This window comes from Ranitomeya imitator, chromosome 2, assembly GCF_032444005.1.
Source record: "Ranitomeya imitator isolate aRanImi1 chromosome 2, aRanImi1.pri, whole genome shotgun sequence".
Lineage (NCBI taxonomy): Eukaryota > Metazoa > Chordata > Amphibia > Anura > Dendrobatidae > Ranitomeya > Ranitomeya imitator.
Genome location: NC_091283.1, coordinates 425,420,989 through 425,445,218, shown reverse-complemented (window position 1 = coordinate 425,445,218; position 24,230 = coordinate 425,420,989). Strand labels below are relative to the sequence as shown.

The following is a 24,230-nucleotide window of genomic DNA, read 5'->3' as shown; positions in this document are numbered from 1 at the left end:
CAAGAAAAACGCATCAAATCTGCACCTGCTTTTCTGACAAGAGATGCAGATTTTGTGCAGAAAATTCTGCACCCAAATCTGCAACGTGTGCACATACCCTTAAGACTATTGGAGATCATGTAGAGACAGGCTTGGACTGGAGAATTCTCCGGTGGACCCCTGTGCAAGACTGGGCCACCACCTTCTTATATGAGCAGTACTTCACTAAGTACAGACAAAGGCGGCATCTTATTAATTTACCAATCTACACAGTTCATTGTTCTATACATTTGTGATTGAGGATAATGTCACATTTGCATTTAGCTGAAGAGTGGCACCCTGGAGTTGGCTACTGGTGGGCCCTTAGCAGCCCAGTCTGACACGGTGTGGAGTTATGGAAGGATAAGCATCATTGATGCCACAAGCAAAGCTTTTGAAACACAAAATAGCTGGTTATGGTTCAAATAAAAAATTAAACAGCTTTTTAACCCTTTCTTTTACACGCCCTGAAGCTGCCCCACAGAGTTTCCAATGACAACATATCCCCTTCTGATATGTCAGGTGTAGCAGTGTATGACGGACACGGACTAGATTAGGGGGTGAGAAGGCTCTACAGCAGATCAGTCACCACACACACTTTATATGTAAATTGTTTATTTAAGACACATTTAAAATGACAGGGTCATCTGTACAAATAAAAGTGGCGCCTCCAAAAAAAAAAAAAAGAGAGTGGACACGTCCTGTGTAAAGTAATGAGATCATACAGAGAATGCCCTGATAGATGGATTTCTATAGGATGCAAGTATTACGAGAAGCAGCATCTAATCTGCAGGGAGGTGGTGGTTTTTCCATTTCAGTCATCATGCAGCAGACCTCAACTTCTCATTTTAGGCTCAGGAGGATACAAAGAAGATGGATGCCAACAAAACCCCTAAATTATAATGTATTCAAGTAAGAGGAATGTGTGATAATGGTGGAAGCGGGGTAGTGACCACATACAGGTCTGAACCCCCATACTCTGCGACCTGGCAAGTGTCCACAGATGACTGGACGGGAGGCTGCAGCAGAAGAGATGGCATCATGAATGAGTCTGGAGATCTGGAAAGTGTGGCCACTAATGTCGTAAGGTCACTTCTCGGGACGTTATTGCTTCTTCCAGACGAACCATGACAAGATTGTGCTCTGCCTCTAGAAATTTGGAGTAAAGGTAGAGATGGAGTAATACTTGACTGAAGTCGTGTTGATACTGCACCATCAGAGGAGAACTCCACAAATATGTACAGTGTTTTTAAGGTGTTTTCCAGTGTCAGAAATCCCTCCCCATCTCCCTGACTACAGTTTGTTTTAAAAACCAACTCTTCCCTACTTGCCCTCCCCAGGTCCAACACTGAATATGCCGCTGCACCCAGTGTCTGATACTGTAAAGGACGTCAACAGCGCTGTATCCAATCAATGAGCTCAGTGGCTCTTAACGGTTTATGTCATCAACTTGGGCAGAGCCATGTAGATTGAGTGCGGGACCCAGGAATGGTGAGTAAAGTATAATTCAGTTTAAGTTTATTTTTTTAAACAAACTGCAGCCAAATGAGAGGGGTTTTCCCGAAACCAGAAAACCCCTTTAAGACACTTGGCCCTAACCTTGTAAACATGCTCTTTGTATAAGGCCACTCTAACTGTAAGCAATACCTGCTATGAAATGTATGAATATCCTGACAACCTACAACCAATATCCCACAATTTAGTATGAGGCAGCTATAACAAACAAACGTCATGTCCAGGGGTAGGACAACAACAGACATGGTATGGCTTAGAGGACAAGCTTCCCAGATGGTTCTAAGGTGGCTCTTAACGACGTGGACACCCAAGGTCAAATGCTGTATTATCACCACAGGTCGCTTTACAGGGGGTTTCAGCAGCCATCACTTCATTCACAGACACTCATGTGGAACGGGACACAATCTACAATACATTCTATAGGTGGACAGTCGACCCTGCAGACAGAGGACCGCTCATGGCTATGGTGTTATAGAAGACGCAACATTGTTTGAATGATAGAGGTCACAGTTTTAGAGGGACTGTGGCATCATCCTTGTGTAGAACAGACCTAAGAGGGATGGAGGAGATTGGTCCCGTGTGATGACATCATTAGGCCTCAAGAGCATTGTGAAGTATTCTGGGTAAGGCTTCATTTTGGTGCAGCCAGCGGGATGGGTTTCTTCTTTTGTTAGGATTTTTCCTTAAACGCTTCTTTAATTATAAAAGTAAAATCTCCACATATAAAACATCGGAACATAAAAGTCTAAAATAAAAGTTGAGATAAAACTGGGGTAAAATTAGGGAGAGGGCTGTGGGGAGCCATCTACAAGTCATAATAAATAGTTTTGTGCCATCAATGGTCAGAAAGTGCAGCTCGGTTCCTAATACTGGCGGCAGTGGCGTTGCTTGTTGGGCAGACAGAGGAGCTTCACTCCTGGTTAGGGCGGTCAGGTAGTCACGTTTTGCAGTTTGGTGCTCACCCTCCAGTATAGCCACATGATAACACTGATATACCCTTGCACACTTCCAGTGTCCAAAAAGTCTAGTGTGTGCCAGGAATCCTGGGAGGAGCCCAATTTATCGGTTTTACCCTTCCCCAGGGAAGTCACAATGGGCACTGGCCGCTCTGTCGCCAACGGGTCCCTTCATGTCACCGGTGCCCAGTGGCGTAAGACGTTGTTAAAAGGCAGAAAGTTACAAGTCTCCATCTAGTGGTGGAACACATAGTCTGTAGATCCTGCGGGAGACAAAAGATGGGAAACATGAAGAAAAATTGTCTGGTTAGAACCAGGACAAAAGTTCAGTACGACAGGAGGGGAGAACATGGCATCTGATGTTCTGGAGAATCTCACAGGCTGGTGCCTGGTAGGGGAGGGTGACATGTATCAAGAGTACAAGCAAAGGGTGAGGGATGGGAAAGGATAGTATATGGTAATGCAGGAATGGGTGGCACTGATCAAAGGGGATGGGTGGCACTAAGCAAGGGCAGTATATAGTAGTTTGGAATGTGTGGCACTGGGCAAGGGTAGTATCTGGTAGGGTGAGTGTGTGGCACTAAGCAGGGGTAGCATCTGGTAGGGCAAGTGTGTGGCACGCAGCAGGGGTAGTATCTGGTAGGGCAGGTGTGTGGCACGCAGCAGGGGTAGTATCTGGTAGGGCGAGTGTGTGGCACTCAGCAGGAATAGCATCTGGTAGGGTGAGTGTGGCATGCAGCAGGGGTTGTATCTGGTAGGGTGAGTGTGTGGCAGGCAGCAGGGGTAGTATCTGGTAGGGCGAGTGTGTGGCACCCAGCAGCGGTATTATCTGATAGGGTGAGTGTGTGGCATTCAGCAGGGGTAGTATCTGGTAGGGCAAGTGTGTGGCACGCAGCAGGGGTAGTATCTGGTAGGGCGAGTGTGTGGCACTCAGCAGGAATAGCATCTGGTAGGGTGAGTGTGACATGCAGCAGGGGTTGTATCTGGTAGGGTGAGTGTGTGGCAGGCAGCAGGGGTAGTATGTGGTAGGGCGAGTGTGTGGCACCCAGCAGCGGTATTATCTGATAGGGTGAGTGTGTGGCATTCAGCAGGGGTAGCATCTGGTAGGGCGAGTGTGTGGCACTCAGCAGGAATAGCATCTGGTAGGGCGAGTGTGGCACGCAGCAGGGGTAGTATCTCGTAGGGCGAGTGTGTGGCACTCAGCAGGAATAGCATCTGGTAGGGCGAGTGTGGCACGCAGCAGGGGTTGTATCTGGTAGGGTGAGTGTGTGGCAGGCAGCAGGGGTAGTATCTGGTAGGGCGAGTGTGTAGCACCCAGCAGTGGTATTATCTGATAGGGCGAGTGTGTGGCATTCAGCAGGGGTAGTATCTGGTAGGGCAAGTGTATGGCACGCAGCAGGGGTAGTATCTGGTAGGGCGAGTGTGTGGCACTCAGCAGGAATAGCATCTGGTAGGGCAAGTGTGGCACGCAGCAAGGGTAGTATCTGGTAGGGTGAGTGTGTGGCAGGCAGCAGGGGTAGTATCTGGTAGGGTGAATGTGTGGCACTCAGAAGGGGTAGTATCTGGTAGTGAGGGAAAAAGTGGCACTGAGCAGTGGTAGTATCAGATAGTGTAGCACTGAGCAGGGGTATTATCTGGTAGGGTGAAAGTGTGGCAATGAGCAGGGGTGGTATCTGGCAGGGTGAATGTGTGGCACTAAGCAGGGGTAGCACCTGGTAGTGAGGGAAAAAGTGGCACTGAGCACTGGTAGTGTGGTGGAGGGTGGAAGAAGAGATGCACTCACCGTGGTGCAGACTGCAATGTTTGATCCCTAACTTTTAGATTCTTTGCTGAGATTTCTACACGAGGACCCTAAAAAACAAAATCAGAAAATTAGGGGAGGGTCGGAGAGCACCACGTCCAGCCATCTGGAGGTCACTAATCCTTCAACACTCGATGTCCAGTTCTCACCTGTTTCCTCATTATGTCCATAGCCTGCATAATGCACTTGGGGAGCAGTCCATGACTCCGGGCCAGGATGGCAGCCTGTTCTAGGGACACACTCAGCGTACTCCTGTGCAGAGGGAATAATAAAGTCACACACCCATGGAGAATGGGGTTATAGTACACATATGTACATGTATATATGATTATGGAGAATGGGAGGAGTAGTACGTGCCTGTATAGGCATGGTTATGGGCATAGTTAGAATAGATATAGAAGAAGGGAGGAAAGAGCATGGGCGGCATTGGACGTAAGGGTATGAAGGATTAGGGGATGGACATGTATGTAGGATGTGAGGATAGTTCATCCATGTATAGGGAAGGAGAAGGGGGATTAGAACATTTATGGAATATGGAAACTGGGCGGTATAGTATATGTGGAGGATGGGTAAATAGTCCATGTATGTAAGGGTATGGAGGACGTGAGATATAGAACATATGTACACATATGGAGGAAGGGCAGACAGTACATATGTGCAGAGGATAGTACACGTACATACAGGACAGTACAGCATCACTTACCTCTGCATTCCTGTGCCGCACATGACGATCTGGCAGGCCCCCAGGCGGTAGCAGAGCTCTGAGGAGATTGGTAGAAGTGCAGCCCCTGACAAACTGTTCCTGCAGAATTCTGATGGTGACTGTTTTGGGGTGATGAAAGACTTCATGAGCCGACAAAGCTCATCCAGTGCATTTATGGGACGAATCAGCTGAGGGCACAGAACCAGCATGACATTAGTTATCCATGAATAGATGTTACCCCTTAACCAAACAGCATCACAAGACCCCCAAAGATAATGGTTCATCTTTACCTGGTCAATCTTTATGGCTGTGGTATTGGAGTCTGTTGACTTCTCCAGGTAGAATGCCCTAAAATAAAAATATAGATCTCACAAGGAGGTACAATGCAACACAAATGGGGGACAATGGTGATATAGAATGGATAATGAGGAGATATAGAAGAGAAGATACAGCGGTGATATTGGGGGGGGGGGGGGGGACATTGCGGTAATAACTAGTTGTGGCAGATGCTGATTGAAAAAAAAAAACTGCTGCCATTTTGTGGTACATTTGACTTTTCATCACCTACAAATAAACAGTAATTCTATATTTTGTTTTCGTCCAAATATCATTCACTGTTCAGTACAATTGTCACGTTAAACGTCTTCTGCATGTCGATGCAGTCAGGATAATACCAAATATATATGTTTGTTTTTTTTTAATTATTTATTTTGTAATACAGCTCTGGTAAAAATTAAGAAACCACCACATCAAAACCCTGTCATGGGCAGCCCAATCTCCAGACCTGATCCCCATTGAAAACCTCTGGAATGTAATCAAGAGGATGACGGATAGTCACAAGCCATCAAACACAGAAGAACTGCTTAAATGTTTGCGCCAGAAGCAGTGTGAAAGACTGGTGGAAAGCATGCCAAGACGCATGAAAGCTGTGATTAAAAATCATGGTTATTCCACAAAATATTGATTTCTGAACTCTACCTGAGTTAAAACCATAGTATTATTGTTTCTAAATGATTATGAACTTGTTTTCTTTGCATTATTTGAGGTCTGGTTTTTTTTTTGTAATTTTGACCATTTCTTTTCAGAAAAAAAATTCGGAGACATGTTGTCAGAAGTTTATAGAATAAATGAACAATTTACATTTTACTCAAAAATATACCTATAAAGAGAAAATCAGACACACTGAACATTTTTTAGTGGTCTCTTAATTTTTGCCAGAGCTGTATACATGTATATACAGTTAGGTCCATATATATTTGGACAGAGACATTTTTCTAATTTTGGTTATAGACATTACCACAATGAATTTTAAGCAAAACAATTCAGATGCAGTTGAACTTCAGATTTTCAGCTTTCATTTGAGGGTATCCACATTAAAATTGGATGAAGGGTTTAGGAGTTTCAGCTCCTTAACATGTGCCACCCTGTTTTTAAAGGGACCAAAAGTAATTGGACAATTGACTCCAAGGCTATTTCATGGACAGGTGTGGGCAATCCCTTCGTTATGTCATTCTCAATTAAGCAGATAAAAGGCCTGGAGTTGATTTGAGGTGTGGTGCTTGCATTTGGAAGGTTTTGCTGTGAAGTAAACATGTGGTCAGAGGAGCTCTCCATGCAAGTGAAACAAGCCATCCTTAAGCTGCGAAAACACAAAAAATCCTTCCGAGAAATTGCTACAATATTAGGAGTAGCAAAATCTACAGTTTGGTACATCCTGAGAAAGAAAGAAAGCACTGGTGAACTCATCAATGCAAAAAGACCTGGGCGCCCATGGAAGACAACAGTGGTGGATGATCGCAGAATAATCTCCATGGCGAAGAGAAACCCCTTCACAACAGCCAACCAAGTGAACAACACTCTCCAGGAGGTCGGCGTATCAATATCCAAATCTACCATAAAGAGAAGACTGCATGAATGTAAATACAGAGGGTTCACTGCACGGTGCAAGCCACTCATAAGCATCAAGAATAAAAAGGCTAGACTGGACTTTGCTAAAAAAACATCTAAAAAAGACAGCACAGTTCTGGAAGAACATTCTTTGGACAGATGAAACCAAGATCAACCTCTACCAGAATGATGGAAAGAGAAAAGTAAGGCGAAGGCGTGGTACAGCTCATGATCCAAAGCATACCACATCATCTGTAAAACACGGCGGAGGCAGTGTGATGGCTTGGGCATGCATGGCTGCCAGTGGCACTGGGTCACTAGTGTTTATTGATGATGTGACAAAGGACAGAAGCAGCCGAATGAATTCTGAGGTATTCAGAGACATACTGTGTGCTCAGATCCAGCCAACTGCAGCCAAACTGATTGGTCGTCGTTTCATACTACAGATGGACAATGACCCTAAACATAAAGCCAAAGCAACCCAGGTGTTTATTAAAGCAAAGAAGTGGAATATTCTTGAATGGCCAAGTCAGTCACCTGATCTCAACCCAATTGAGCATGCATTTCACTTGTTAAAGACTAAACTTCAGACAGAAAGGCCCAGAAACAAACAGCAACTGAAAACCACCACGATGAAGGCCTGGCAAAGCATCAAAAAGGAGGAAACACAGCGTCTGGTGATGTCCATGAGTTCAAGACTTCAGGCAGTCATTGCCAACAAAGGGTTTTCAACCAAGTACTAAAAATGAACATTTTATTTAAAATTATTGAATCTGTCCAATTACTTACTATATGGACCAAACTGTAAACATTTTTTGAACAACGTATTCTGATACTTAGGCTTGTTTTTTTTTATGAGACAATCTGTACTTTTTATTGGTACCATTTTGGGGTACATTAAACTTTTTGTTCACTCTTTACTTTTTATTTTTTGGTAGTATGCATGATCCCAAAACCGTTACATCTGTAACAGTTTCTAAATTTGATAACTCTCAGAGTTCACCATGTAGTAACCAACATGTTCACTTTATTCTACAGGTCGATATGATTGTAATGATACCCAAATTTATACCTTTTTATGTTTTACTTCTTTTGCCCAAAAACAAAAATCACTTTAAAAAAATATTTTTTTTTGTTCGTCACATTGTGAGAGACAAAACACTTATTTTTTTGGTTTACAAAACTATGACGATTTTGTGTTTGTTTTTTTGCACAGTGGTTTAAAATTTTTTATTGGTACCATTTTTGGATACGTACAACTTTTTGTTTGCTTATTTAAATTTTGTTTAAAGGAGATATTAACAAAAACAGCAATTTTGGAGTAGTTTTTCATTTTTTTTTTTTTTTTAACGCAATCACTAAAGAAAATATCAATTTATAGAATGGGTGTTTGTGAATACCAAATATGTGTTATTTTTCAGGTTTTTCTTTGGTCCCAAAGAAACCTTTTTAGTATTATTATTACTAGTATTATTAAAACTGAGATTTGGGGTTTCATACGTTTACTTTTATTTTACTAGTCCCATTAAGAGGACTTGATGCTTTGACTGTATTAATAATGTACAACTTTGAGCACTACCTAGCCGATCCGAGTTTGACTGACAGATGGCCTATTAGATTCTGCCACCGGTGAGATGTGAAAGGCTGGTGTATATGGCAATTATGGAGGCCATTGTTAGGCCTTCGGTTGCGATAGCAACCAATCGGCACTCCATGAGCGCGCCTTGGGGGTGCCAATCGGCTGACAGTGGGAGGCACATGCCGCTGTCACTATTGACAACGACATGTGAGGGAGTTAAACTGCTGGGATCAGAGCTATATTCGGTTCCAGCACACAGCTGTATATTACAGCCAGCTCCTGTTGTACAGTTCTTTTTGCCCACATAATGAATATGGGAAAATACAGTATCATTCTATTGGCAGCACATTCCCCCTTTTTTGCTCATTCATCAGGACCAGCAATATGGAACAAAATATTCTAATGAATGCTCATTATTGGCTCATCTAAATGGGCAATTACAGTACAATCTTATTTTCTTTGTTGTCAGGGAGTGTCTAGGCCTAGGGCCATAATATAGCCCAGAATGGGGCGACACAGACCCCTATTGCAGGTCACTATAGACACATTATAGGGTGTTTTAGGATACAATTACTTCTGTACCATAATATTAGAATAAAACAATAATCACAGAATCTTTAACTAACAAACTAGGCTGCATTGTTAAAGGGTTAAACGTATCCTTTGAGGTAGGACACTACGCATTCTCCGTCCTGTCGGATTTTTGTTTCTCTTACGTTCCGTGGATTCCAGGAACTAGTTTTTGGAATTGGCTTTAACAAGAACTGTCTCATACAATGAAAACTCCCGTTTACAACGTTATTCACAACGTTACCTGATTTTCCGGTAGTAATTCTGCACCTTTTCCAGGGAACTCTGGTTAATCTGCTGCCGAATCTCCTCCGGGGATACATTACTGCCCGGCTGCCCCTCTGCACTGTCCAGAGCTGCAACAACAAAGTGCGTGAGTCCATGAGTAACAACCCACAGATACCCAACCAAGACTGGTTTAATGAGACATCAGCTATTAGCCCAAAATCATGTATCCTCTGTCATTAGCAAGACAAACACTCTAGAGGGCCCGTGCTGCCCAGATAAACGTACAGCACTTGGGGGGACATCACCATACAGGCTTAACTCACCTTGTGTGAATAGGACGGACTGAAGCTTCAAGCAGCCACCGTGCTCAAACTTAGTTGGCAGTTTCGAAAAATGGAAACTGTCCAGGTAGAAGACGACCTTGAGGGACTGGCGGCATCCTTCTATGTGGTGGAAGACGGCCGTGTCTGGAGGAAACACCAATGCATTACATCTGCCTGCTGGGGGTACGAGGAGGGGGTACAAAGGAGTCTCATCTGTCAGATCACAAAGTCCATAACGGGATGGCAAAGAAGGAGCCGAGAGGTCAGCGGCACTGATCAACAAGATGAGCAGCCAGGGACACTGAGGTTGTGGTGTAGGACTCGGAGTATATTCACACTGCATCTTGTTCTACAGAAGTTGAATGCTAAGCGCTACTCTTCATCTTTATAAAAAAAGAGTCAGATAATTGTCAGTAAGAAAAAAAAAATGATAAAAAAAAAAAGTTGAAAATGAAGTTGGGAAAAAATAAGGTTCAAGCTTACAAAACTCCTGGAAAAGGCAAATTTCCTAAAGCCTCTTGTGCTAGAAAAACTGACATTTCTGACCGCCAGAAAAAGATGCAGTGTGAACACGCCCATAGGGTATGTGCTCATGGAGTTTTATTAAGGAGTTGGTGTTTTTAATCTAATACTCTCCAAAATCTTCCTCAAATAACTGGTTGTAAAACTTTGGAAAAACCTCTTCCAATTCATTTCTATGGGAAATCCACTTCGCTGTACATATGAGAAGCTTTTAAAGAAGCGCTGCTAAGAGCTAGTCAGGAAAAAATTAAAATCTCTTTCAAAACCTCTTCAAACTGCTACAAGAAACGGAAAACACTTCCACCCACCCCATGCACCCCTTCCAAACAAAAGAAGTGTTTTCTGAAGCTATTTATACTCATGGGTCTCAAAAAATGCATGTGTGAATGTCGCCTTACTGAGCAACGTGCACTGTGACCGTCATGTCTTGTCTTCATACTGTGCTTTAAGGTACCGTCACACTAGACGATATCGCTAGCGATCCGTGACGTTGCAGCGTCCTGGCTAGCGATATCGTCCAGTGTGACAGGCAGCAGCGATCAGGCCCCTGCTGTGCTGTCGCTGGTCGGGGAAGAAAGTCCAGAACTTTGTTTCGTCGCTGGACTCCCCGCAGACATCGCTGAATCGGCGTGTGTGACACCGATTCAGCGATGTCTTCGCTGGTAACCAGGGTAAACATCGGGTAACTAAGCGCAGGGCCGCGCTTAGTAACCCGATGTTTACCCTGGTTACCATCCTAAAAGTAAAAAAACAAACACTACATACTTACCTACCGCTGTCTGTCCTCGGCGCTCTGCTTCTCTGCTCTGGCTGTGAGCACAGCGGCCGGAAAGCAGAGCGGTGACGTCACCGCTCTGCTTTTCGGCTGCCCGGTGCTCACAGCCAGACCAGAGAAGCAGAGCGCCGGGGACAGACAGCGGTAGGTAAGTATGTAGCGTTTGTGTTTTTACTTTTAGGATGGTAACCAGGGTAAACATCGGGTTACTAAGCGCGGCCCTGCGCTTAGTTACCCGATGTTTACCCTGGTTACCGGAGACCTCGGGATCGTTGGTCACTGGAGAGCTGTCTGTGTGACAGCTCTCCAGCGACCAAACAGCGACGCTGCAGCGATCCGGATCGTTGTCGGTATCGCTGCAGCGTCGCTAAGTGTGACGGTACCTTTAGGGTATGTGCACATGTTGATATTTACAGCAGAAATCTCTACACCACAAAGGCGTCATTTGGCAGTAATAATGCTGGGTAAAATGTGCGCTTTTTTTGATGCATTTTTGACTATTCATCTGAATGGGTAAAAAATACTTCAAAAATGCTAAAAGAATACTGCAGGTTTGACACTGCTTCTTTTCAGAAAGAAAAAAATAAGCAGAGTGTGCATGAGATTTCAGAAATCTCATTCACTTTGTTAGTACTGTAAAACACTGCAAGTTTTTTTTCCTTAAAAAAAATGCAACATGTGAACAAGCACTTATAAGTGATATGAATGCAGTCAGGGTGATGATTATGGGTCAGGGTGATGATTATGGGTCAGGGTGAGGATTATGGGTCAGGGTGATGATTATGGGTCAGGGTGATGATTATGGGTCAGAGTCTCTTACTGGCTACCAGCGTTTCGTCCATCTGTTTGAAGTAAAACACCACTTTGTCCAGGTCCTGCAGAGTCGCCTTAATGTCTTCCAGCATCACCCGCTCTTCCTTCTGTGTGACAGAGCCATGGATGTAATTCACTCCCAATATTCGCAGTATCTACTCTCAGGGAGGCAATGACCACTCCCTTCATAATCACATTCAGTGTTTAATTGTAGTTCCACCCGTGGCCACAGGAGGTCACTGATGGATCACAAATTTAGCTCTTGGCTACTGCGCCAATGTTATCCACATTACACAAATGTTCCTGGATAGTCGGATTTACTGACAATGCAGGGCAGCCATGAGCAGAGCTGTGTGGGGGGCTTGACCTTTCATTCCACAGTGGGCAGGGCTTATAGATATACCTATCATACTTGGAGAGGGAGCATAATGAAGAACAGTGAGTGTATGAAGATGGAGACTTACTAGGCTGGGTGATAGCAGAGACTGGTAGCTGAGGAGGACACCGGTCACTGCGATCTGCTCCAGCCACTTCCTGCTGGCGTCCCGGCTGCTCTCCTCGTACTCGCCGTTGTTGTTGTATCGGTAGTTGAGGGCGGCCATGAGCTGCTCTGTGAACGTGCAGATGGCGGCGACCAGCGTCTGACAGAAGATCACATCCCTCCTGACCTGTAGCTCCGTGTCTATGAGGAGAGAAGAAAGTTATAGCCGGCACCACGTCACCTGGGGGTGGTGGGTGTTATATGGAGCTTACCTGTACATTTCAGCAGAGCTAGCAGGAGCTGATTTTTCCCATCTTCCACATATTTCTGGATACTTTCCACCAGGATCTTGATGGAGTTCGGTAAATTCCATGGATCTTCTCGAACACTGATTTGGATCATACTGCGGCACTTAATTGTCCACTCTTCCTTCTTCTGAAACTCTGGAGGAAGAAACCAACATTAATAGAGAGCATAGACAATAATCTAGAAAGATTCTAACCGTCTCTAGAAGCCACAAGCTGGCAGATGTACAGTGTCATTCAGGGTCAGTGATCTGATCCAGCGCTGGCATTAGACAGACAGTATGGAAAAAGAGGGGACAAAGCAAGGGGCGTAAAATGTCACAATGAACATTTATATATAAGCTTTGCATCCAAACAGGGCAGGACTTTATCATACTGCTGCATTGTGATTGGTTGGATTCTGGTTCCGCTAAATTCTGTCATCAGTGACCTCACTGCTGTCACTTACCTTGTAGGCTGTGTTCCATGGGAAAGTGTTTAGTCTCCTCGAAAGCCTTAGACATAAATTTTCCTTTGAGAAGTGTTATAATGGCGTCTACCTGCAAGGAGAAAAACGGGGAGGAACCTGGTGAGAACAGAACTGACATTACAGGACAGAAATGAGTCACTGCTGGAATATATATTACTTCTGCTATGATATAGTCATATAAGCTGGTGTAGGTAGTGACTTCTTCTACCAGTGGGCGCTCTACCTCACATGTAGATCGACAGATAAATAGAAATAGATAGAGCTATACTTGGGAAGTGGGTTACAACAGTTATGGTGATCATGACTTTGGGATGATCACTCACTTGATTAAACAGATGTTCCAGGCAGCCGTGCAGCTTGTCTTGTTTATCTGAGGGGATCCGCATATCACAGGGCAGCTCATCCCCTGGGGGCACAGGAACGGGCATCATTAGACAAAAAGGGAATTGAGGATATATAGGAATAAAACAGGGATGTACAGAGGTGTATCAGGAGATATAAGTGTGCAGATAGAGATACATATTTATTGGGCAGCATGGTGGCTCAGAGGTTAGCACTGCTACTTTGCAGCACTGGGGTCCTGGGTTCAAATCCCATCAAGGACACCATCTGCAAGGGGGTCAGTGATGATAATGTATGTAAAGTGCTGTGGAATATGATAGCGCTATATAAGCATAATAATAATGTGCTGGTATATTATATACCACTAAAGGTGCAGGTATTGATGGGGCATACAAAGGTACAGTATATGGAAGATTTATATATGCAGTTTTAGGCACATTTGAAAAAAAAAAAGCAACAAAGTAAGAATGCTTTCAAAGATAGAAGTGTTAGTTTATTTTTATCAATTAAAAAAATACAAATTGAATTTACAAAAAAGAAATCTAAAATCAAATTACAAGGTAGTTACTGCATCAAAAACAGGCAGAGATGCTTACCTGTCTAACTGGGCCTCAATACAACTGCACTACCAGGGTGCAGCGGACCCAAGTAAAATGGCAACTGCACAGGTGCAATACCAGATGAGACAGCCAGCCTTCAATCAGGGATTGGCCGTGTGGTACACCAATGCACTAAGATATATACTCTGTATGTGGCAATGTTCACACAAGGAATGCAGAGCATCTGGTTCTCAGCCTATTAATGACGCCCTATGGTGGGCTGCCCAGTGCTGTGGAGGACCTGCAAGTTTTGGGCTGCATTTCAGCAAATGGAATTTGGAATTTGGTCAGGATTAATGGTGTCCTCAATGCTGAGAAATACAGGCAGACACTTGCCCATTATACAATACTATCAGGGAGGCGACTAAATGGCTACAAATTTATTCTGCAGCAGAAGAACAACCCCAAACATACAAGCAATATCATTAAGAACCATCTTTATTGTAAAAAAAACTAGGAGTCCTGGTAGTGATGTCATGGACCTTCTAGAGCCCTGATCTCACCATCATCTAGTCTGTCTGGGATTATATGAGGAGACAGAAGGATTTGCAGAAGCAACATCCACAAAAGACCTGTGGCTACTTCTCCAAGACGTTTAGCGCAAGCTCCCTGCCGAGTTCCTTCAAATCCTGTGTGCAAGTACAAGTGTACCTAGAAGTGAGGCTGTTCTGAAGGTAAAGGGTGGTACAAGTACAAGTGTACCTAGAAGTGAGGTTGTTCTGAAGGTAAAGGGTGGTACAAGTACAAGTGTACCTAGAAGTGAGGCTGTTCTGAAGGTAAAGGGTGGTACAAGTACAAGTGTACCTAGAAGTGAGGCTGTTCTGAAGGTAAAGGGTGGTACAAGTACAAGTGTACCTAGAAGTGAGGCTGTTCTGAAGGTAAAGGGTGGTACAAGTACAAGTGTACCTAGAAGTGAGGCTGTTCTGAAGGTAGAGGCTGTTCTGAAGGTAAAGGCTGTTCACAGCAAACATTGACATGATTAAGATTTCTCTTTTGTTCATTCACTTTGTATTTTATTAATCACTAAAAATAAAGTATTAACACTTCTATTTTTAAAAGAATTCTTAATTTGTATAATTTTAATAATTTTTTGCAGTCATTGAGGAGATATACAATAGTAATTATTCGGAAGATATATATTGGCCAGCATAGGGGAATATACTTGTCTATATGCAGGTATAAAGGTGGATGACGGGGTACGCAGGATACACTAGATCTCATCACCTGATCCCATCTCATCGCTGCCCAGGTAGGAGCTGTTGCTGCGGACGCTCGTGTAGGACAGGACAGAGTCTCGGTTGCTGTTACATTCACTGTGGGACACAAGAAAACAGGACAGTTACCCAGAGAAGAGCAGGACACCACCCAGGAGAAATTGCGCATACTAAGGCACTGAGGTGTTATCACTAGGGACTGGGGTGTCCTAGTTGTGTGCAGTGAAGACGCCACATCCTGTCACTCAGTGATTTTATCGCCCTTTGTGGTTTGTTGGAGGAAGCAGTGAAAGAAAAATTAGGTCTCAATACACCCACCCAAGTGACTCAACCCACTGTGGCTGCTGAAAATTGTAGTCCTGTGACATGACGGAGAACATCACAGTTCCACAGGGATCATTTACCTAATCTTTGCAAATCCAAGATGCAGACAACCATAGGGCTCCCTTAGGTAAACCATGGAACAAGCACTGACCTGTAGGAATCTCTGTAGCTGACAGTATCATGCCCCGAGTCCTCCTGATCTTCCTCTGACACCTTGAAACAAACTTTCTTTATGCCCCCGGGTTCACCTCTGTCACCTTCACCATCATCTGTCACCAGGGAGGATGGGGGAGTGCCGCCGGCAGACGGGGCCTCACATGACGGCTCAGGCTCCAAGGGTTCAGTAATGGTGGACAGCAGCCTGCAGAATGAGACGAGCAGGGAATTATACTCACTAGAGATGACTCAGTCCTGCCCCGACTCGTATGCCGGAATCAGAAGAAAATATCAGAATCGTGGACACCAAGTTGTAGCGTTTTATATATGCCTCGGGTACGCTGAGGACTGACTCCCCCGGAAGAAGGCATACACAGCCGAAACGCGCGTAGGGGCCGTGGCACCATCGGACCAGAGGTAATCAGTATTATGTGTATTGATACTATGCCATCTTTTTACTGACCCGTATGTGGCGTTCTTAGGTGATCATGCCTGTTTTCGGACGAGGTACTGATTAGCTACTGGGTGTATTTATATTATGTTGGTAGGAGTCAGAATTTTTGGACATAACTATCCTCTGGTCTGCGGTGTCGTGTTTCATTTGGTACCATTCACCACTGGCAATATTATTCATGATTTTAAGTGTTATCAATAAAAGTTATACTTTTTTCTTATCCGAGTTCTGGTGTGCAAAATTTAGTTATAGGTTCATATATTCTTTGCATGGGACAAATTATATTTATTTCTGGATGGGCACAGGGGTTGGGAATTAGTAACCCTGTGCATTGTGTGTCTAATTGGTTTTTGCAAAACTATGTAACATACATCCCAAAAAAGACATCCCCAAGGGCCTTTACAGTCCAATGTAACTTAGGCTGAAAGCACGGTGAAGTCCTATGTAAGTGAAGCTAATTGTGTTTAATAAATGGTCTGCAGTTTTTGTAATATATCATGTGATGTGTTGCATTCACTATAGTTATATTTCTAGAATTCTGCTTGCAGTCTACTAATATAAACATTCACAGCTCACAGATTGTTACAATGTATCCACTAATATAAACATTCACAGCTCATGGATTGTTACAATGTATCCACTAATATGAATATCCACAGCTCATGGATTGTTACAATGTATCCACTAATATGAACATCCACAGCTCATGGATTGTTACAATGTATCCACTAATATGAATATCCACAGCTCATGGATTGTTACAATGTATCCACTAATATGAACATTCCCAGCTTGTGGATTGTTACAATGTATCAATGTGTCCCTTGTGCTGATAGATTGCTACAATGTATCAGTACAGGTTAAATGTATATTTGGATTTCAGGTTGTTCATTTCACTAAGGATTTCAGCTTTTGCTGTGATCTTTAAGGTCTTCCTGGTCACATGACTCAAGCAGGAACCTCACTTGTTGATCTGGGTGACATATTGCTTCATCTCCTTCACAGCCACATCCAGCTTGTTGAAGAGCTGCAGATAGGCATCCTGAATCTCCGTGTCCTCCTGCTTCAGCAGATGGCTCAGCCCTCGCTCCTCACTCTTCATCCCTCCATTCATCTGAGAGAAACTGCTGTCCAGGCATCCTCCATTCACCTCATCATCATCCTTTACGTTATTACACCTCCAGGCAGGAGCAGCCATACTGGACATACAGTGCTGGGAGTACGTCATAGGATTCAAGCTGCCGACTGTGGAGACAACAGATGGAGAGGACCTAAGTGCAAATCACAAGGGAGCACTGCACCAGTATGCAGGGTAAAATACAGTGCTGGTCCCAGCTATTTCATGCTACAGAAAGATCGATCAATTGCAACATCATTCTGATGCACGTAAAATCATTTATTCTTCACTTACTCCAGAGCTGCACTCACTATTCTGCTGGTGCAGTCACTGTGTACATACATTACATTACTGATCCTGTACTGATCCGGAGTTACATCCTGTATTATACTCCAGAGCTGCACTCACTATTCTGCTGGTAGAGTCACTGTGTACATGTATTACATTACTTATCCTGTACTGATCCTGAGTTACATCCTGTATTATACTCCAGAGCTGCACTCACTATTCTGCTGGTGCAGTCACTGTGTACATACATTACATTACTGATCCTGTACTGATCCTGAGTTACATCCTGTATTATACTCCAGAGCTGCACTCATGCACTCACTATTCTGCTGGTGCAGTCACTGTGTACATACATTACATTACTGATCCTGTACTGATCCTGAGTTACATCCTGTATTATACTCCAGAGCTGCACTCATGCACTCACTATTCTGCTGGTGCAGTCACTGTGTACATACATTACATTACTGATCCTGCACTGATCCTGAGTTACATCCTGTATTATACTCCAGAGCTGCACTCATGCACTCACTATTCTGCTGGTGCAGTCACTGTGTACATACATTACATTACTGATCCTGTACTGATCCTGAGTTACATCCTGTATTATACTCCAGAGCTGCACTCATGCACTCACTATTCTGCTGGTGCAGTCACTGTGTACATACATTACATTACTGATCCTGTACTGATCCTGAGTTACATCCTGTATTATACTCCAGAGCTGCACTCATGCACTCACTATTCTGCTGGTGCAGTCACTGTGTACATACATTACATTACTGATCCTGAGTTACATCCTGTATTATACCCCAGAGCTGCACTCACTATTCTGCTAGTGCAGTCACTGTGTACATACATTACATTACTTATCCTGTACTGATCCTGAGTTACATCCTGTATTATACTCCAGAGCTGCACTCATGCACTCACTATTCTGCTGGTGCAGTCACTGTGTACATACATTACATTACTGATCCTGAGTTACATCCTGTATTATACTCCAGAGCTGCACTCACTATTCTGCTGGTGCAGTCACTGTGTACATACATTACATTACTGATCCTGAGTTACATCCTGTATTATACTCCAGAGCTGCACTCATGCACTCACTATTCTGCTGGTGCAGTCACTGTGTACATACATTACATTACTGATCCTGAGTTACATCCTGTATTATACCCCAGAGCTGCACTCACTATTCTGCTAGTGCAGTCACTGTGTACATACATTACATTACTTATCCTGTACTGATCCTGAGTTACATCCTGTATTATACCCCAGAGCTGCACTCACTATTCTGCTGGTGCAGTCACTGTGTACATACATTACCTTACTTATCCTGTACTGATCCTGAGTTATATCCTGTATTATACTCCAGAGCTGCACTCACTATTCTGCTGGTGCAGTCACTGTGTACATACATTACATTACTTATCCTGTACTGATCCTGAGTTACATCCTGTATTATACCCCAGAGCTGCACTCACTATTCTGCTGGTGCAGTCACTGTGTACATACATTACATTACTGATCCTGTGTTACATCCTGTATTATACCCCAGAGCTGCACTCACTATTCTGCTGGTGCAGTCACTGTGTACATACATTACTTATCCTGTACTGATCCTGAGTCACATCCTGTATTATACTCCAGAGCTGCACTCACTATTCTGCTGGTGCAGTCACTGTGTACATACATTACATTACTCGTACTGTACGTATCCTGAGTCACATCCTGTATTATACACCAGAGCTGCACGCACTATTCTGCTGGTGCAGTCACTGTGTACACACATTACATTACTTATCCTGTACTGATCCGGAGTTACATCCTGTATTATACCCCAGAGCTGCATTCACTATTCTGCTGGTGGAGTCACTGTGTACAGACATTACATTACTTATCCTGTATTACACTCCAGAGCTGCACTCACTATTCTGCTGGTGGAGTCATTGTGTACCTACATTACATTACTTATCCTGTACTGATCCTGAGTTACATCCTGTATTATACTCCAGAGCTGCACTCACTATTCTGCTGGTGCAGTCACTGTGTCCATACATTACATTACTTATCCTGTAATGATTCTGAGTTACATTCTGTATTATACTCCAGAGCTGCACTCACTATTCTGCTGGTGCAGTCACTGTGTACATACATTACATTACTTATCCTGTACTGATCCTGAGATACATCCTGTATTATACTCCAGAGCTGCACTCACTATTCTGCTGGTGCAGTCACTGTGTACATACATTACATTACTTATCCTGTATTACACTCCAGAGCTGCACTCACTATTCTGCTGGTGGAGTCATTGTATACCTACATTACATTACTTATCCTGTATTATACTCCAGAGCTGCACTCATTATTCTGCTGGTAGAGTCACTGTGTACATACATTACATTATTGATCCTGAGTTACATCCTGTGCATACATTCCATTGGTCACATGATCTCACCTTGGTCTGGATCAAGGCCAAAGAAGGAGTTTTTTCGGCCAAAGCGAATGCTGAATGACCTCCCTATTGATGTGGTGGTTTTGGGGTATGACACCTCCATGACGTTGATGTGACAATTGGTCGGGCAGAAGTCCATACTCTGCAGTGGGTGCTGCTCACTCATGGCCTGCTTAAAGGACGGACTGACCTTCATCCTCAGCTCATCTGCAAACTGATGACACAAACTTTAATCACACAGTTCCTAGTCACAGGGTGAAAAAGTCAATAGCACCGGAAATAAGCAGATGAAACAAGAAGAAGATTAAGAAAAATGGAAGCTGCAGTGTACAGCATTTAGGAGGAGCAGCGGCTCATCCATGCAAGAAGGTTAAGGGTGAAGGGTAGATGATGGAGGAGGGGGATTGGAAGATAGAGGCCTATAATATACAGGAAGGGAAGAAAAGGCTGACAGGTTCTTAGGAGTTAGGTTCTTAGGAGATAGGATCCCAATTTGTTACCCCCTCGTAGTTGCTGATCCTCTGACTGATGTTCTCCAGTTTGGTGTCACAGATGTGGCGGAATTCGTACTGCGGCATGGTCATCACTGATTTGCTCATTGCGATAAGTCTCGTACAATTCTTCACAAATTCAACATCATCAGCAATAAATGCCTGCAGGATCTGAGAAGACAAGTGAAAGACAGGTTGAAAAGCCCAGTCCCCCTAAGAGTAATGTGAACCCTCGATGTGGGGTCAGGCACAATCCACTTTACCTTAGCAGTGATCCCAAAGGAGCCGCGAGGTTCAACCATCTTCTCCAGGACATAGCACTTTATCCCGCCGGTGCTGACATACTCGTACATCACACCATGCTCAAGGTGGACGTTCTCCACCGTCAGGTTGATGAGTGGACCGTCATCAATGATGGGAGTGGAGGGGTAGGGAACATCTACAGACAGACAGAGTCAGAACCCATAAACATCAGGATTTCTTGCCTGATTAGTTGCATCACGTTACCCCTTTCCTATTCGACTGATGCAGAAGTGCTGGGGATTTCAGCGATGCGCCAGCTGTCGGCTTTTGAAGTCTATTTTCTATGTGCTCGCTTGTATTTTTTGTTTTCCGCTTTGTGGTCGGATTTTAGTGATTACAGATGTTGCAAAATTTGGCGCAACTACACTGCAGTTGCCCCCTGGTGTGTATTTCAGCACGTCCTGCCATATTGATGAATTTGGCATAAAAAATGGCAACTAATAATAATAATAATAATAATTTTTATTTATATAGCGCCAACATATTCCACAGCGCTTTACAAATTATAGAGGGGACTTGTACAGACAATAGACATTACAGAAATACAGTTCAAAATAGATACCAGGAGGAATGAGGGCCCTGCTCGCAAGCTTACAAACTATGGGAAAAAGGGGAGACACGAGAGGTGGATGGTAACAATTGCTATAGTTAGTCGGACCAGCCATAGTGTAAGGCTCGGGTGTTCATGTAAAGCTGCATGAACCAGTTAACTGCCTAAGTATGTAGCAATACAAACACAGAGGGCTATTAACTGCATAAAGTGAATGAGAACATAATGCGAGGAACCTGTTTTTTTTTTGTTTTTTTTTGTAAATAGGCCACACAGGGATCGTTAGGTTAATGCATTGAGGCGGTAGGCCAGTCTGAACAAATGAGTTTTTAGGGTACGCTTAAAACTGTGGGGATTGGGGATTAATCGTATTAACCTAGGTAGTGCATTCCAAAGAATCGGCGCAGCACGTGTAAAGTCTTGGAGACGGGAGTGGGAGGTTCTGATTATTGAGGATGCTAACTAACACTACATGACAAAAAAGGAAAGTGATTTCAGTATAACATAAATGATGAATCGGGGCCCTTGTCTGTAAAAATAATTGCAGAAACGCTTTCTAATGGGGCATTCTAAAGTAGAATTCGTAAGAGAACATCAATGGCACCTGGACCTATCCTGAGAACAAGGTCCTGAAGTGAACAGCTGTCGGTGCAGAGATGGTCTGAATTCGGACAACCACTCCTATGAAAACAATGAGCAACAGGGTCCTATTCTCAGGATAGATGGGGGTCCTATACATTTATGACCTACCCTGTGAATAAACCATAAATGTATTAGATGTGTTTGCCCCTTTAATGGGTTACAACGTCTCTGCCTCCTAAATATTAGCCAATAACGGGGGTCAGGATATCATTATCTACAAGAGATGTGCCTGTCATGCGCTACCTGCTTGTCTGCTGGGCACGCTCGTGTCCAGCAGGAGGCCGGCGCTGTGGTCATCAGACAAGCCGCCGTTCAGACACTCATCAGATCTACATCTCTGCGCCCTGTCCTCCTCCGCATCCTCATGAGTCCGATAGATCCACTGGAACAGCCCCTGAAATCATAAGAATATATTATCCACTGCACTTACAATCGCAAGGTGCTGCACTCATCACATATTGTAACACAGTTTGTATATGGAGGATGCTGAGAGTGGTAGTTCTCACCAGGGGGGTTTGTGGGTTCTTTCGGTATGCACTGAAGTGCTCCAGGACCTCGGAGTGACTGTCGTGTATGACGTTTGTTCCGTTTACCTTGAGGATACATTGTCCAGGATGGAGACCAACAGCAGCTGCCTGTGACCCTAAACACGGGGCGATATGATTCACCATGTCAGACAGATGACTACACCCCATCTACAGAGCGAAGCTGCCGAAGACCCTTCTTTCTCCATATAGGACCCCCACACATTCTGATACTCTCCAATATAAGTAAATACAGAATAATAATTTATCACACTGTGCACTTGAACATTTCTTTAGGTAATCTATAAGGCAACGATACCCCCTTGAGCAGTCTGGAGACCCTCTGTTATGGGTGAATGTCACCTGAAGAACACATGCGGCTGGAATGTTATTACTGGGGGTGATTTATAAGCTCCAGGTTCTCACACTACAGGACCCGTGTGGCCCCTGGAGGGGGCTCTACATGTCTGGAAAAAAGATGTGGGAAAGTTCTGCTCCAGTGGCTGAGCACAGACAAAACCAATCATTGGCCCCATTATTACCCATTCTGCATTCCTATGGGCAACACATGCAGGTAAAGAACAGTATATGCTGTGGTATAAGGCACCGCCAGGCTCTGGCAGAGGACAGAAGCCGTACACAAAACTGTACATCCATACTACATTATTACAGTATTGTGACTGGTCAACTGGCTTATACTGTCGAAGGACACACAGAATAGTGTCCATATATTCCCAGATCAAAGCTGGAACAGATTATCCGGACTGCACAAATGCCATACTATACACAGGTATATACATACTGTACACACACAAACACTATACGGTACACAGCTGTACACATACACTCACAGGTATACACACATACTGTACACACACAATACAGTACACAGCTGTACACACACACTCACAGGTATACACACACAAACACTAAGGTACACAGCTGTACACACATACACTCACAGGTACAGTACAGACCAAACGTTTGGACACACCTCATTTAAAGATTTTTCTGTATTTTTATGACTTGAAATTGTACATTCACACTGGAGGCATCAAAACTATGAATTAACAGATGTGGAATTATATACTTAACAAAAAAGTGTGAAACAACTGAAAGTATGTGTTATATTCTAGGTTCTTCAAAGTAGCCACCTTTTGCTGTGATGACTGCTTTGCACACTCTTGGCATTCTCTTGATGAGCATCAAGAGGTAGTCACCGGGAATGGTTTTCACTTCACAGGTGTGCCCTGTCAGGTTTAGTAAGTGGGATTTCTTGCCTTATAAATGAGGTTGGGACCATCAGTTGTGTTGAGCAGAAGTCTGGTGGATACACAGCTGATAGCCCTATGAATAGACTGTTAGAATTTGTGTTATGGCAAGAAAAAAGCAGCTAAGTAAAGAAAAATGAGTGGCCATCATTACTTTAAGAAATGAAGTCAGTCAGTCCGAAAAATTGGGAAAACTTTGAAAGTGTCCCCAAGTGCAGTGGCAAAAACCATCAAGCGCTACAAAGAAACTGTCTCACATGAGGACCGGCCCAGGAAAGGAAGACCAAGAGTCACCTCTGTATCTGAGGATAAGTTTATCTGAGTCACCAGCCTCAGAAATCGCAGGTTAACCGCAGCTCAGATTAGAGACCAGGTCAATGCCACACAGAGTTCTAGCAGCAGACGCATCTCTACAAGAACTGTTAAGAACAGTCTTCGTGCAGCAGGCCTTCATGGTAAAATAGCTGCTAGGAAACCACTGCTAAGGACAGGCATCTAGCAGAAGAGACTTGTTTGGGCTAAAGAACACAAGGAATGGACATTAGA

General features: G+C 43.8%; 1 protein-coding gene across 1 annotated transcript in view; it reads right to left on the bottom strand.

Annotated features, from left to right (window-relative positions):
• Positions 1 to 616: 616 nt before the first annotated feature.
• PREX1 (phosphatidylinositol-3,4,5-trisphosphate dependent Rac exchange factor 1) overlaps positions 617 to 24,230 on the bottom strand; it is a 166,599-nt gene continuing 142,985 nt past the window's right edge. The window contains exons 20-39 of the mRNA XM_069750829.1: positions 22,396 to 22,532; positions 22,133 to 22,283; positions 20,658 to 20,833; positions 20,404 to 20,565; positions 19,907 to 20,117; positions 17,000 to 17,279; positions 15,576 to 15,785; positions 15,111 to 15,199; positions 13,269 to 13,351; positions 12,925 to 13,015; positions 12,444 to 12,614; positions 12,155 to 12,372; positions 11,698 to 11,797; positions 9,581 to 9,724; positions 9,274 to 9,385; positions 5,284 to 5,341; positions 4,994 to 5,181; positions 4,440 to 4,542; positions 4,273 to 4,340; positions 617 to 2,752 (exon numbers count right to left, since the gene is read on the bottom strand). Coding sequence (XP_069606930.1) covers positions 2,710 to 2,752; positions 4,273 to 4,340; positions 4,440 to 4,542; positions 4,994 to 5,181; positions 5,284 to 5,341; positions 9,274 to 9,385; positions 9,581 to 9,724; positions 11,698 to 11,797; positions 12,155 to 12,372; positions 12,444 to 12,614; positions 12,925 to 13,015; positions 13,269 to 13,351; positions 15,111 to 15,199; positions 15,576 to 15,785; positions 17,000 to 17,279; positions 19,907 to 20,117; positions 20,404 to 20,565; positions 20,658 to 20,833; positions 22,133 to 22,283; positions 22,396 to 22,532 — 2,795 coding nt within the window. The 3' untranslated portion in view covers positions 617 to 2,709. The remainder of the gene's footprint in view (positions 2,753 to 4,272; positions 4,341 to 4,439; positions 4,543 to 4,993; positions 5,182 to 5,283; positions 5,342 to 9,273; positions 9,386 to 9,580; positions 9,725 to 11,697; positions 11,798 to 12,154; positions 12,373 to 12,443; positions 12,615 to 12,924; positions 13,016 to 13,268; positions 13,352 to 15,110; positions 15,200 to 15,575; positions 15,786 to 16,999; positions 17,280 to 19,906; positions 20,118 to 20,403; positions 20,566 to 20,657; positions 20,834 to 22,132; positions 22,284 to 22,395; positions 22,533 to 24,230) is intronic.